Source organism: Pipistrellus kuhlii, unplaced genomic scaffold (assembly GCF_014108245.1).
Source record: "Pipistrellus kuhlii isolate mPipKuh1 unplaced genomic scaffold, mPipKuh1.p scaffold_m20_p_1, whole genome shotgun sequence".
NCBI lineage: Eukaryota > Metazoa > Chordata > Mammalia > Chiroptera > Vespertilionidae > Pipistrellus > Pipistrellus kuhlii.
In genome coordinates, this window is record NW_023425404.1 from 58,018,570 (window position 1) to 58,034,023 (window position 15,454).

Consider the following 15,454-nt stretch of genomic DNA (forward strand, 5'->3'; position numbering starts at 1 on the left):
AATAAAAATATATTTTAAAACAAGGAAATGCTCCCTTCTTCACAGCTCTGTTCTCTTTCTCGCCGAAACTGAGGTGTGGGACGAGGGGCGCTGGGGTTGGGGACGCACCTCTCTCTGAGCACCCTCTCCCCAAAGAGACTCGCGGCCGGCCCACGCGACGGCGGCCCTAAGGTTCCGGGGGGGCCTGTTTCCACCCGGACCACGTCCCTGGGCGCTCCCCCGTGTGCGCCTGCGCGCTCTGCCCGCCGCCGCCGCCGCCGCGCCGGCATCGACGACCTGCGCGCAGAGCCTCGAACATGCGCTCGCTGCCTTCGGGCTCCTGGGATGTGTGGCCGCCGGCTCCGTGCCCGCCGCAGGTGCGTGAGGAGGACGTTAGGGGCCCGGGAGTGAGTTGGAGCGAGCCGCAGGAAGGGTCGGGCCTGCCTCCATTCCTCCTGAGTGCTCAGGGACCCCGAGCGGCGGCGCCGCGACCTTAGCGCCTGTTCCTCCCCGCCTCCCCGCGCCCTGACCTCTCCCCGGGCGTGGGAGCCGCCGAGAGGGAGGCCCACACAGAATGCTCTGCCTTCGCCGGGACGGGTCGTGTCACTTGAGGCGTATTTTCCCTGGCTGCGGCCAAAACGGTTCTCACCCTTGCTTGCCCTTCCTTTCCTGGTGTGGGGTTCGGCGGTCTCTGTGCCGGGCTCGGCCCCCAGGTGCGCACTGGTTGCGGGCGATGAGGGCGAGGGCCGGAGGTCGGGGTCCACTGCCCAGTGCAGTCCCCCCCCCCCCTCCCGACCTGGGTTGGAGAGGTGAGGGGTCAAGGCCAAGGAGAGGGGACCAGGGGCGGGGAGGTGGTGGTGGTGGTGGTGTGTGTGTGTGCGGGTCCGTGTCCGTCCGTCCGTCCATCCGTCCGTCCCGGGGCGGGAGGGGGTAAAGGGAGAGAAAAAGGAAAGAAAGGCTGTGGTAAATGTCGCCAGCGGACCCCCCCCCCCCCTCACCCCCAAGTGAAAGTTTTCTTAAGTTTCTCAGGTGTTTCATTTATTTATTGTTTTCATTGACTTTTGTGAAATGCTCACTTCGTTTTCATGGCGTCAGTGAAGTCTAAGAAAACCAACAGGTTTTTGGCCTTGAAGCAATTTTGGAGTTTTTGAGACCAGTTGTTACAGTCTTTACAACGGAGTGTGTCGTGCTGCTGTTCGGATAGTTTTCAGGTCGAACCATTGAGACTTGCTATTTTGTTTTTTGTTTTCAGTTTAACATAGGAAAAACTACGTAGTTTTTTTTTAGTTTTTTTTTTTTTTAATAAAAGAATTAACTGAGAGCATAGAGAATCCGTTGAAGTAGGATTTGGACCTGTATCAAATAATATGCACCCTGTGTAAGGACGTGGTGGACGGCTCTTGGAGCGATGGGATCCCTGAGCTGTCACTTATAAATAGGAGATGAGGTCACTGCTTGCCACCAATAGTGCTAACAATATGGGGCTCCTAGCAAGTGGTTTCGAATCAGTGACAATAGTATCCAGTCTTAGTCCTAGTGGTAGATGATAAACCATAGTCTCTTTGGCACAGGAGCTGGGTAGGTAGTCAATTCCTTTTATAATCAGAGATGGCAGTTTGTGGGTGGGTCTAGTGTAGGATTTTTTTTTTAAAGGTATTTCATAGATACAAAGAGAAGGAGAAATACACAACAGGGATTGAGGAGCCCTGCTCCAGGTCAGAATCCTTTGTGTGACCTTTCAGATCCAACATAGACGATTGCAAGACTTTGCCTGGCTGGCCAGGGGATGGGAGATGGAAAAATATATTTCCTACTCTTTTTTTATGAAACAGACACGTACATGTGCATGGTCAATGCATTGAAGTTTTATGGAGCGAGTTGCATGTAGGGATTCGCTCATAAATGCTGCATTCCCAGCTCAGATAACTCCATTCTGAGAACCTTGGCTGAGGCACTTCCATGACCTTATTGGGAGGGAATGGCCTTGACTGATGCACTTTTCTGCATTTTGACTCAGGACCTATCCTTTCCACTCCTAGTCCTTCCTAGCCTGGCCCACAGGTCCATAAAGAGGCAGAGCTTTTGTTTGGGCCTCCTCTACAGGAAGATGATTGTGTGAGCTGCACCTAGTGTGGTTCCATTTAGTAGACCACCGGGGAGCCAGTAGTACTTTTAGCTTCTCTCCTGTACTGTTGCACTAAGCAGTGTTTCCCAAACTTTTGACATATGTGTACCCCTTCTATAATTTTCATAACGCTGATACCCCTTGTATTCTTGAGAACGTAGAATTAGGCGCAGCTAAGCACGGTGCAGTGCAGGGGTCTTCAAACTACGGCCCGCGGGCCACATGCGGCCCGCAGAGGAGTCTGATCCTGCCCGCCAGGTTTTTTGGGCAGTGAGCGCAGCCGAGGTGTTACAGTAGGAATTAGTAGTTCATATAGTCCGGTCCTCCAGCTCTCTGAGGGACCGTGATCTGGCCCCCACTTTAAAAAGTTTGAGGACGCCTGGTGCAGTACATATCCCCACCAGACTCCCGGTGCAACATGTACCCCCACCAAACTCTTCCCATACCCCTGGGGGTACGTGTACCACACTTTGGGAAACACTGCTAAGGGAACAAAGGCTCCATTCAGTTTGGCTCACTGTCTTGGTTGACTATGTTAACACCTGATTGATAGACAGGGATATTTTATTTGGCCTCTAATGAGATTTTTGATAACTATTTTGGGACCAGACACTGTTTTCTTCCTTATAATTCTGTCTCATCCTATGGACTGTCATCTTACTTAATAGATTACTTAGTCACTTTGAATAAAGTAATTGATTTGTTGTGGGTTCCTCGGTCTAGTGTGTGAAGAAGTATGCCAGGAACAGCTTTGACAAACTTTTTTACCTCTTCCTATAGAAGTTTCACAAAACAGTTTCATCCTTGCTATATGTTATGCCAGTGATTTTCAACCTTTTTCATTTCATGCTGCACATAAACTAATTACTAAAATTCTGCGGCACACCAAAACATATTTTTGTCAATCTTACAAAACAAATAGGTATAATTTTGATTCATTCACACTGGATGACTGTTGTGTTAGCTGCTGTCATTTTTTAATTTGACAGTCTAGGGAAAAGAGGTCAGTCCTGACTAGTCAGATATTGCATGTTTTTAAAAATTTTACAGCACACAAGGGTGGACACCAATTGAAAATCACCATGTTATGCATTCTGATATTTTCTACTCTGTTTTATGAAACAAAAATGGTGATTCATATCCATTGAACTGATTTTACAATCCATTAATATTGTATATACTGACATGCAGTTTGAAAAACATTGCGATAAAGCAACTATTAGAAGATATTTGCTCAACAAATGAATTATGATTTTTTTTTTTTTTTTGATTCAGATTGCTGAAGAGAACCACACTGGCTGTGTTTGTGATTTTGTGATTAAGGCGTCTTCTAGGAGAAGACAGTAAATAGCAAATAGCATATATGTTGGATTTGGCTAAATCAGCTGACAGAGGAACCCTGAGTTTCTGGTAAACTTGTTATCTCTCTTATCTCAACTAGAAGATGCAACATTAGAATGAGAGAGTTAGAATAATTTTTGTTTTGTTTTGTAAGTCTCTGGCTCCCTTATTTAAAGGGAATGCAGTAATAGAAGAAAGATGAGAAGAAAATTGGCTTTTCTCATTAGAGAAGGGAAGATGTTTGTGAAGAGTGTAAGATGATTGTGAAAGTGCCTTTTCTATGTGTCCTACGGAGGTATATTAGAAGAAAAGTTGTATCTTTATATTAACTCTAAAAACAAAATGATCCTTTTATTATATGCTTAAAAGGTGAGTCACACTCAACTTTCAATTACTTTTAACCATAGATAGGTATATATGTAACCAGTTTGTGAACTTCATTGCCTCTGTACTTGTCTTTTAGGGATTCTACAACAAAGTGGAAAAGTAAACAAAAAGAACTGTAAATTTAATTAGTGTTTTTATATCTTAGAAACCCTAGAAATGATATTAAGTAGGATAAAGTTTTAAAATTTGATCAGTTTGAGCTAAATGATACCTTAACATTTATATCACTTTAGTTTTTCAACACGTGCAAATGCATCAGGAGGCATTTTCCTGATTTAGAGATAAGGAATCTGTATTTCCTTCTTCCTGGCACCAAGATCATATGGTGACAAATCCAAGACTAGAATCCAGGTTTTCTGGGACATTTTCTCCCAGTTGACATGTTGTCTTTTTTGGTCCAAAGAAGAAGTAATTGAGAGTAAATAGTGTTAGTGTTGGAGCTAAGAAGTCTAACTGACAAATGAAATATTCCATTCTCAAATCATATCCATAATATGCTGTAATGGAATGCAAATACATTTATTTTTAACATATTTTCATTCTTACACTTAAGAATTTTAAAGTGATAAACAACTAAATATTGACAAATCAATTTAGTCTCATTTTAATGTATCATCTTTTTAAAAATATATATATTTTAAACTTTTTTAAAAAATTATATATTTTATTGATTTTTTACAGAGAGGAAGGGAGAGAGATAGAGAGTTAGAAACATCGATGAGAGATAATCATCGATCAGCTGTCTCTTGCACACCCCATACTGGGGATGTGCCCGCCACCAATGTACATGCCCTTGACCGGAATCGAACCGGGATCCTTCAGTCTGCAGGCCAACACTCTTATCCACTGAACCAAACCAGTTTCGGCGAAATATATATATTTTTAAAAATTGATTTTTTTTTACAGAGAGGAAAGGAGAGGGAGAGAGACTTAGAAACATTGATCAGCTGCCTCCTGCACACCCCCTACTGGGGATGTGCCCGCAACTAAGGTACATGCCCTTGACCAGAATCGAACCTGGGACCTTTCAGTCTGCAGGCCGATGATCTATCCATTGAGCCAAACCGGTTTTGGCTAAAAATATATATTTTTTGATTTCAGAGAAGAAGGGAGAAGGAGAGAGAGAGAAACATCTATGATGAGAGAGAATCATTAATCGGCTGCTTCCTGCATGCCCCACACTGGGGATCGAGCTTGTAACCGGGCATATGCCCTACCCAGGAATCGAACCATAACTTCCTGGTTAATAGGTAAATGCTCAACCACTGAGCCATGCCAGTAAGCAGGGCAGTGTATCATCTTAACTAGAAATATAGCTTGAAATTATATTGTTTTTTAAATATTTCTTTTAAAGACTCATCACTTCTCTGTGAGTGAAATTAGTTTTATGATTCTAAAGTATTCATCCAAAATGGTTATTAACTTTTAAACACAAGAAAAGTCCAGATCTCCCCCATATCCATAATATCTTTAGCCAAAAGACAGTTTATAATTATTTTTTTCATATGAATAATTTTTAAATTAATACATTTTTATTTTTTTATTTTTAGACATCTGTGGAGAGTAAGAATACTATGGAGCTCATCAGAGTATATCATTGAAGAATATGATGGCTGAAAACAATTTAAAAATGCTAAAGACTGAACAGCGTGTAGTAGCCAACAAGCTACCTAGAAACAGGCCATATATTTGCAATATTTGCTTCAAGCACTTTGAAACACCATCAAAATTAGCTAGGCATTATCTCATTCATACTGGTCAGAAGCCATTTGAATGTGATGCGTGTCATAAAACTTTTAGGCAACTAGTTCATCTGGAGAGACATCAACTAACTCATAATCTGCCTTTCAAATGTAGTATTTGTCAACGCCACTTTAAAAATCTGAAGACATTTGTGAAGCACCAACACCTTCACAATGAAACCTACCAGAATGATGTTAAACAGGTTAGAAGATTGTTGGAGGCCAAGCAAGAAAAGCCAGTGTATGGAATGTATCCTACTTTTACCTCAGAGGAGCAATGGGCCTTACACCCCTCTAGTAAGTCTGATCCTGCCTACAGCCCTGCAAAGAAAAGAAAGAATATTCATGCATGTACAATCTGTGGCAAGATGTTCCCATCGAAGTCAAAACTTGATAGGCATGCACTTATTCATACTGGTCAGAGGCCTTTTAAATGTGTCCTGTGCAGCAAATCTTTCCGACAATCGACTCATTTAAAAATCCACCAACTCACACATTCAGAAGAAAGACCTTTTCAATGTTGTTTCTGTCAAAAAGGATTTAAGATTCAAAGCAAACTTCTGAAGCACAAACAAATCCATACCAGAAATAAGTCTTTTCAGAATCTTTCATTAAAAAAGAAGAGTCCAGAGTCATGCCCCCTACCTAATAAATTAAATCCAAAGCAGGATAATTTTGAAAATGTTGATATAGGTGAATCCGAGGAGACTAATCAACTTGATGTCCATTCTATTTATATTGTTCCTTTTCAGTGTCCAGAGTGTGAAGAATGTTTTGAATCAGAGAAGATTCTCAGTGGACACAGGTGTTTTCCTGCCAGAAGTGGCAAAATTCCAAGCAGTTTCAAAAGAAGCCTCAACTATAAAACTATTGTTAAAAAAATCTTGGCCAAGCTTAAACATGTTGGGAGTAAGAAATTAGATAACTTTAGATCTGAGAAAAAATCATTTAAAAACGGTTTCTTGAAAAATTGTGATCTTATTTCTGGTGAGCAGAGCCCCGAACAAACCCAGAGGACATTTATGGGTTCTCTTGGCAAGCATGGAACATATAAGACAGTTGGCAGCAAAAGGAAGAAAATGTTGGCGTTGCCATCATCTTGGCAAAAGCACTTCCAGAGCCAAAATATGGGAAAAAACTTGAAAGGTGTCCTTACAACAGAAAACATGTTAATTATGGAAAATTCAGTGAATAATAAAGACATATCTATCAATGGTTCATCAGGTGAGGAATTTTTTGATAACTGTAAAGTGCTTCAATGTGGTTTGTCAGTTCCAAGTGAAAACATGCATACTGGACATAAGGTGTGTCGATGTGACAAATGTGAGAAGGTATTTCCTTCTCTATCCAAACTACAAAGACACTATTTAATTCATACTGGACAGAGGCCTTTTGGTTGTAATGTTTGTGGGAAATCTTTTAGACAGTCAGCTCACTTAAAAAGACATAAATTAACTCATATTGAAAAGATTCCTTACAGACGATCTCTTTGCCAAGTAGAATTTGACAATTTGAGCAAACTTTTCACTCTTCCGGGTGATAACGTTAACTATAATGCTTCCCAACAATGCCAGACTCCTAGTTCTCAACAATGTGAGATCTTGGAGTCAGATCAAATATCGGAAATAAAAGTTAAGGCAGAATCAGAGGATTTAACTCTTGATACCCACTACAGGAGCAGGCAGCCCTCTCTCTCTAATTCCCTTCTGGAATCAGAGCAGAGCCATCATAGTCCTTGTAGTTATCCAGGACATCTTGGGAGGAATGATGGCCTTCTTTACCAATGCAGTGTGTGTTCTAAAAGTTTTAGATCTCCATCTAAACTGGAGAGACACTATCTAATCCATGCAGGACAGAAGCCATTCGAATGCTCAGTTTGTGGGAAAACGTTCAGACAGGCCCCTCACTGGAAGAGACATCAACTTACTCATTTTAAGGAACAATCACAAGAAAACCTAGTCTTAAATTCGGTTATGTAATTGACAGAGCCACTAACTTGTGGTCTCTTTGGTGATCTTGTTCTTTAAGCCTGATTAATGGAAAATAAATTTTCATCAGAAGGCCTGCATTAGGTGGAATGGTTTTATAGGAGTTGCCTGTCCTGCACAGTAAGGTAAAATACATAGAAAATTAAAACAATGTTTTGGGAACAGCCATATTTTTAGAGGGAAGAACATGATTTGATGGTATAAAGTAAGTAAGCATCTGTTTTATTTAATACATACTTTGGCTTTATTGGAAGTGTAAATCTATGATGCAGTACAAACAATTCAGTCCCATTTGTTTTTTAAAGGAATTATGCCTCGAGACATGTCATCTCTTTTTAGAAATAGGTAAAAATTGGTTTTTGGCCACAGCAAAGAGCTCCATGATACTTCATTTATTTTATATTTCACATGGGAGCACAATTTTGCTCACCTGTTGCTCAAATTCCATTGCAAATTTTTTGTTGTAAGTTTAAAAAATAAAAAGGTGATAAAAGTGAAAATGGATGAGAAAATAGCATTATTTTCCCTGGTCTTTTCCAAGCTCTTTAGTCTTAGGATTCTGTGGTAGCTTCACCTCCTTTTTTACAGGTGATTATAAACACTTTTTGCCCAATCTGGTGTTGTCTTTCACAAAATAAAAGCAGAGAGATTAGGGTGCACATCCACACATTTACATGTTTATTTATCAAGGACATTGTCCAAGTGCCACAATCTTTTTGCTGACATGTATGCAATGTTACCTTTTCAGAGAAATGTAATTCGTCTATTTGCTTATTCATGAATGACAATAGTTAATTTTCACATTTCAGTAAAACTTTCTTTTAATACGTCATTGAGTGATCCTATGACTTAACTAAGTCTATTCTGTTAAATTTGATTAAAAAAAAAAAAAATCAGTGATTTGGTCTAGTTATGGTTTTTAGTCACAAGATTCTAATGCAAAAGAATGTTATTTTTGTCCTTAGTAAATTGTTATTTTAATTAAGATAATTATTCCTGATAAGAATAAGATGCTTATAGAATTGAGGGTATCATTCTTCTAAACAGTACTGTCATGATTTGGGAAATATTTTATCTTAAACTATAAAAGACTTACAGTCACAAATTGCCCCCTCATACTTGCCATTTTTAAATAAGAAGCATTTCCTAGCAATTAAAAAATAATAACCATTATTTTTCAAAGGTGAAAAGAATAGGTGGGTACTTATTCTAGCACACTTAAATACAGTGACAAGCCCTCAGTTTAGAACGAGTAAATAAACAATTTTAAGTTTTGAATTTACTCTGTGAACTGTCTTTGTGTGAAAAGGTTGGACTGTTTACTGTTTTACAAGTGAATTTTGAGAAACTCGGGTTTAAAGACACAAAACAGTACAGATAAAATTCCCAATGTTGTACAAATGTTCAGGAGAGTCATGTTTTAAAGAGTAAGTTCTCTTATGTTTCCTTAAGGTACGTTCTTCCAGTGCAAGCATGGTGGTTTATAGAAGTTGCGTTAGGCAAAACTTCAAGAACACATCTGTTACATTAAAGCAAGTAATAACTGGTTCAAACTTTCTAAGAATAAAGGTTCAAGATGGTTTCCCCCCCCTTAATATGTCTGAAATTGTGTATTTTTGAATTTTCCTAAGCTGCTAATATAATTTTATTTGAAGTAAATGTCTCATATACTTCTTTCCCAGCCTAAACAGGGAGAGTCTTTAAGAGTGTTGTATGATTATTAGAATTTGTTTGCCTAAGTGATAGTATACTTTTTTTTGGCCCATGCCTTTTTAAACTGTTTCATATTGAAAGTTGGAATATTATAAAAAAATTTTGTCAAAGATGTATTCTAGTGCTATTTGAAGTACCTGTAACAAAAATACTTATTTACCTTTACTATCACTGCAAGCTTCTAGTGGAGTGTAAATAAACAAGATACATCCATGAAAAGATTAAACATTTAATATTAAATGATGAGTTGCTGCATGCCAGAGTGGTTAGTGTTATTGAATCAATTATTTTGGTTTTCTGAAAAATAAACTTTACAAATATCTTTAAAGAGAATTAGAAGAATTTTTCCTTTGGATGATTCCAGGCTGTAGCATGATTATTTGCAGAAGAAATTTGACTGGCTTAGTTAGTGGAATTATTATTTCTTGTTTTGTACTGCAATAGGTTCTACAATTTTAGGAAAAACTGTATATGTGTTGAAGAAAAGTAGGTGATGGTTAAGAATCTTGAAAAATTCAAATTTCAGAATATTTTAAAAATAAAGTTTCAAATTCCAGTTTGGACTTTTTTTTTTTTTTTTTTTTTTTTAAATATATTTTATTGATTTTTTTACAGAGAGGAAGAGAGAGGGATAGAGAGCTAGAAACATCGATGAGAGAGGAACATCAACCAACTGCCTCCTGCACACCTACTGGGGATGTGCCCACAACCAATGTACATGCCCTTGACTGAATCGAACCTGGGACCTCTCAGTCCGCAGGCCGATGCTCTATCCACTGAGCCAAACCGGTTTTGGCTGGACTTTTTTTTAAAGGGTAAAAATCACTTAGTGCTGGATCAAGGTACTAATTACCACATACTTCCTAGGCCCACTCCAATCCACCTTCTATATTGAACTTCCTAACATGGATATTTAAGCATTTACTTTTTCGTTCATGTTACATTTCATTGATAGCTTCTTATCACATACAAAAGGATGTGCTAACTCCATGCCACATCTATGTCTCCTCATTTAGCCTTCTTTTTGACCTTTCCAGATTTGTACTGAAAAGCTATAGAATTCATTCCTCCAATGCATAGTGTCATTATTTTTCCTGCCTCTATTTTATTTACTTAGCATTAATTTAAATTAGATACAGACTCCTTTTCAAAGAAGAAATTTAGTTGACCCAGATTTTATTCATTTTTCTTCCATGATTATGAGAAAAAAAATCTCAATTGTTCAAAACTAACTTGTAGAAAACATTTCAATGTACATGTTATGTAAGATAACCAATGAGAATTACAGACATTTTAGCAACAGTCTTTGAAGTCTGGTAATCTTTCAAGAATCCTTTGTTAGAAATAACATTTGCAAGGACTGTTTTATGATGCAGAATATTTACTTTTCAGAAGCTTTGGGGAAAGGGAACATTTAATTCCTATCTTAAGATTTCTCCTATTGTCAGAGGGCTTAGAATTTAAGGTCTAACTGCAAGAATTCTATTAGTACTAAGAGAAGAAAATAAAACAAAGTGGTACGATGGTATTAAATGGATATGGAACGTGTAATACTTGGCATTTGCATTAGCAAATTTCTATACATTCTTGAAGTTTAAGCTTAAATACTCCTTCCTCTTTTCAGTGCCTTCCTGTTTCTGGTTTTATTTTGTTGGTCAATTCATTTTGTTCATTAGATTCCACAAATAAGTGAGATCATGTGATAGGAAGCCTTTCTGATTTTACTGAGCATTTCATCCACTGTGCTCCCACTGCCTTTTGCTCATAATTCTATTGTCATTGTTGATCAGTGATTTTTAAATTTTATCACTGAAATTAGAGGGAGGGCTTATTAAAAATAGATTGCTGACTGCATCCTCAGAGTTCCTGAGTCAGTGTCAGTTTGGCCTGAGAACTTGCATTTATACAGATTAGCTGTTGCTGCTGTATTGAGACTATACTTTGAAAACTACTGAGTTAAACTACATGCTTCTGGAAAGAAATGGAATGCATCCTTTTATGTTTTATACATAACAGTTTAAAACATCTTGATATTCTCAAATATATACTGAATGTATGAAGGAAGAAATGAATGGAGCCATTCATTCACTCTTGGAATGAGTTATATGTATAAAATTGATTTTTTTTTTACAGAGAGGAAGAGAGGGATAGAGAGTCAGAAACATTGATGAGAGAATCATAGATCAGCTGCCTCCTGCACACCTCCCACTGGGAATGTGCCCGCAACCAAGGCACATGCCCTTGACCAGAATCAAACCCGGAACCCTTCAGTCCGCAGGCCAACGCTCTATCCACTGAGCCAAACTGGTTTTGGCATGAGTTTTCTTTCTAATATGAGGAGGTCAAAGCCAACTCAGCATGTACTCAAAATTTCCTTCCTGTTCATTCTTAGGTATTTACTTAAGAGAAGTTAAAATGTATGTTTATAATAAGGTGTATATACACAAATGTTCATAGCAGCTTTATAATAGTAAAGAACTGGAAACAATCCAAATGTTCATCCACAGATGAGTAGGTTAACAAACTGCCATAAACCAAGACTACTCATCAATAAAGAGGAATAAACTATAATACACGTGCATCGACATGGATGAAGCTCAGAATCATTATGCTGAGAGGAAAAAAGATAAGGTGCCTGCTATGTTATTTCATTTATGTAAAATCTATGAAAAGTAATCTATACAACTGTAGTGACAGAAAGATCAGTGATTGCCTGAGAATGGGTGGGTTCGAATGGCAAATTGGGATGGATTGAAAAGGGGCATGAAAAAACTTAGGGACAATAGATACATTTTTTATTTTGGTGATGCTTTCACGGTGATGCTTTCACTGAAAACGGATCAACTTTCACTCCATAAATAGGTGCAGTTCATTGTAGTCAACTTAGATATCCATGGGTCTGTTAAAAACAGGTAAAACCAAGACCTTCATTCTCGGTCTGTTCTTCCACTACTGCTGTTCTTATAGTTGAAAGAAACATTAAGTCGTCCCACCCTCCGCCATCATACCTAGACAAACCCTCACCAAACACCATCTTCACTTGGCTCCGGCTCACTGAGACCTCAATCCGGCCGGCTGGTGTGTTCTCCGTGCTTGCCGCTAGGAGGCGCGTGCGGAGGAGGTCAAAGCCTTGCCCCTCTAGTCACACACAGCGCCTGCGGAGACTTCCGGCTCAGTTCCGCACCGCTTCCGGGGGAATGTTTGCGCTGCTGGACGCGTTCCCCGCGGGACTGTGAAGGCTGAGGCTATCCGGGCCGGAGGTTCTGGCCCGGCGTGGGGAGGTAGCCGCCGCCGCTCCCTGGGGAAGTGCATCGGCTCACCGTTGCTCGGAGCGGCTTTTCATTCCCACCGGAGCGGAGGGCGAGTGCTGCCATGGCGGCTCCGGCTCAGCCCAAGAAGATCGTGGCCCCTACGGTGTCCCAGATCAACGCGGAGTTCGTGACCCAGGTGCGAGCCCGGCGTGGGTGCGGGAGGTGGAGGCCGGGTGCTGGGGTTGCCTTGGGGGAAAGAGGCCGTCCTGCCCCGCGAGCGCTCCACCTAAGGAAGACGGGCCTGGAAGGAAAGTTGCCGCGCGCGCTCTGTAGGAGAGCCCGTCGTAGGGGCGCTGGGTTCACGGAGGAAGGGACACCTGGCCTCCCTCAGTCTGGCAGGGAGGCTCTGAGCAGAGGTGATGCTGAGCCGGTGGCTGGGAAAGGAGGAGGCTGTTTCTCGGACGCAGAGGAACCTGGTTTTTGAGCGGAGGGACGAGAACCTGTGCCGGATAGGCGCACCTGTGTGAGAGCAGCCCTGCGGCCTGTTCACTGTGTTGCATCGTGAACCGCGGTTGGCTTTGAATAGGGAAACACAACCCTGTAGCCCTCGGAAACGCTCCTGACCCTCATTCGTTGCGTTGTGAATTGGATGAGTGCAAATGGTGCGGTGCAGAGGTTATTACCCACCTGCTTCCTGGTTCCCCGTCTCCGAGGGTTTGCCAGGGAGTCCTTTTGAGTCCTCCCTTTCCCTTTTCTCCACATAGCTACATTCGAAATCTGTTAAATCTGTCTGCCTCGCCACATCTCTTTACCTGAACCCAGGTTGCCATTGGTTGCTGCCTGTGCCTAGGCGTCCTAATCTGCCCTGTCTTCCCTCTGGCTCTCCTCCAGCCCATTCTTCATATCCTATTGCTGTCGGGGTGACTTTACACAAGTGCAGATCTGGTCATATTACTTAGCATCTTCAGATCTTTAAAGAGTTCTAAGTGTCTTTAGGAAAAGGACCGAAATGTTCAGAGTATTGTGTAGCTTGGCCTGTGCTTATATTCATTTTCCTCTCCCTTTCCTCTCTCTTTCCAACTTTGCTGTAGTCCTACTGAGCTGCATTTGTTTGGATGTGCTTTGCAGTTTTAACCTCCTGGCCTTTGGTCATCCTTCCCTCTGCTTGGAATCCTCTCCCTCCCACCTCTCTTCCTTTATATAGTTATTTCAGTACAGATCATCTTCATTACTTTGGAGAGGCTTTTACTGACAATTTAGACTAGATCTTCCATTTTTCATATACTTGCATTTTTTTCGTTGTAAAAGTCATTACTTAGTTTCCGTCTCTCATGGAGCTTAGAGGGAGGAGCCGGACAAATGAACAGTAGTTCAGACAGTGATAAGTGCTATTAGAGACATGAAACAAGATGTTGTGACAGGGACTGCAGTGAGGGATGAGAGGCAGGGAAGTCCTCTCTGAGGTGATGTTTGAGGTAAGACCTGAGTGGAGAGAGAAAAAAAAAAAAGAGCTAGTCTTGGGAAGAGCAGAAAACACTCCAAGAAATAGCAAGTCAAAAGGTCTTACCGTGTGAAGGTAAAGAAAGCCAGGATAGCAAACAAGGAGTGAGAGGGAGAATGGTATGAAATGAGGACGGAGAATGTAGGGACCACATCATATACAGTTTTGTTGGCTGAGGTACACGAAGTTTGGATTTTATTCTAAATATAGATTTTAATTTTAATCCAGTGAATAATTTATTAGATCACCGTGGCTAACATGCCAGATTAATTAATTGAATGGGGGTAAAAGGGCAAAAGTAGAATAGGGTTGCCATTTGGTCCAGATAATGATGATCACCTGTAGTATTAAAGATTTGAACAGTTGGGCGAGTGATTTGGACATATACTGTGATGGGGAAGGCTGGAAAAAGAAGGTTTAGTGGGGAGGGTCAAGATTTCTGTTTTGGCCATGGTAAGTGTAAGATGCCTGTAGACATTGAATTGAAAGTGTTGACAAGGCTCTTGAATGTGTGAATCTACAACGTGTTGGCAAGTTCTGGGTTTGAACATTAATTTCGAAGTTATTCATTCAAGATGGTACTTAAAACTGTAGGATTGACTGAGATGTCCTACAGAATGTAAACCTATGCTATGTATCGTATCCTGCGTTAGATTATGAGAACTAAGGCTAGGGACTATGTCTGCTTCACTCCGCTTGCACTGCCAGCACCTCAGTTGTATTAGGAAACATTGTGTGATGGGCACGTATTTGCTGAAAGAAGGAGCGAGTGAATTAATGAGTAAACATACTGGCGCATTAAGATTAGGAATGAACATTCTCAGCAGTCTTGGGCCACGATAGCAAACGTTAATGCTTACTGTTTGACAGATGACTGTTTTGGGCTCTTAGGCTGCAAAGATGAATCAAATCTGATTCTTGTGTTTGGGGAGTTCACAGTCTGTGGATTGAGACTTTGAGAGACTTAAAAAGTCATCATAATTCAGTGTGATAAATGCCAGAATAGAGATGTGAGGGAAGTGCTTTGAGAATATATTTTAAAATGATTATACTTGTCTAAGGAAAGAATTTTCTCATTGGGAAAGTGCCATTAGAGATGGAGTCTACAGCAATAATAGGAAGGTGAGGAAATAGGTGTTCAAGGCAGACAGGACTGTAGGTGGTCCTGCTCCTCCACTTCCCGCCCCACCCCCACCCCCAGCCACCAAAACCTGACCAGAGGAGGTGCTTTTAAATTATTACTGAATGAGATGAAGAGGTTAACATTTAGTTTTAAGATTAAATATCTAAACTTTGACCTTATTTTTTTATGCCACTATATTTTTACTTATTTTATATCTTTCAAGATTTATTTTTAACAATCTGTGCTGTCATAGCTATACTAAGTGGAGAATTGGAAGAATTCCTGTTTTACACGAGACTAGAGA

General features: G+C 40.5%; 2 protein-coding genes across 6 annotated transcripts in view; both read left to right on the forward strand.

Annotated features, from left to right (window-relative positions):
* Positions 1-200: 200 nt before the first annotated feature.
* On the forward strand, positions 201-12,668 carry ZNF770 (zinc finger protein 770). Of its 3 annotated transcripts, none has more exons than XM_036446762.2 (3): positions 201-356; positions 5,383-6,798; positions 12,243-12,668. In XM_036446762.2, the coding sequence occupies exons 2-3, from the start codon at positions 5,439-5,441 to the stop codon at positions 12,509-12,511; spliced, it is 1,629 nt and encodes a 542-aa protein (XP_036302655.1). In that variant the 5' UTR covers positions 201-356; positions 5,383-5,438; the 3' UTR covers positions 12,512-12,668. The 3 variants fall into 3 exon arrangements, with proteins under 3 accessions (XP_036302655.1, XP_036302651.1, XP_045439762.1); XM_045583806.1 differs by lacking the exon at positions 12,243-12,668 and adding an exon at positions 3,380-3,514 and having other exon boundaries at positions 240-356; positions 5,383-9,828; XM_036446758.2 differs by lacking the exon at positions 12,243-12,668 and having other exon boundaries at positions 5,383-9,828.
* The window catches only part of AQR (aquarius intron-binding spliceosomal factor), an 89,626-nt gene continuing 86,752 nt past the window's right edge, over positions 12,581-15,454 (forward strand). For 2 of the 3 annotated variants that reach the window (XM_036446731.2, XM_036446748.2), the window contains exon 1: positions 12,581-12,722. In XM_036446731.2, the coding sequence (XP_036302624.1) occupies positions 12,648-12,722 (75 nt within the window). In that variant the 5' untranslated portion in view covers positions 12,581-12,647. The remainder of the gene's footprint in view (positions 12,723-15,454) is intronic. The other variant, XM_036446739.1, reaches the window with a different exon arrangement.

Excerpts from the sequence above, each read along its gene's own strand:
- ZNF770 (XM_036446758.2), top strand. The coding sequence starts at position 5,439 with ATGATGGCTGAAAACAATTTAAAAATGCTAAAGACTGAACAGCGTGTA.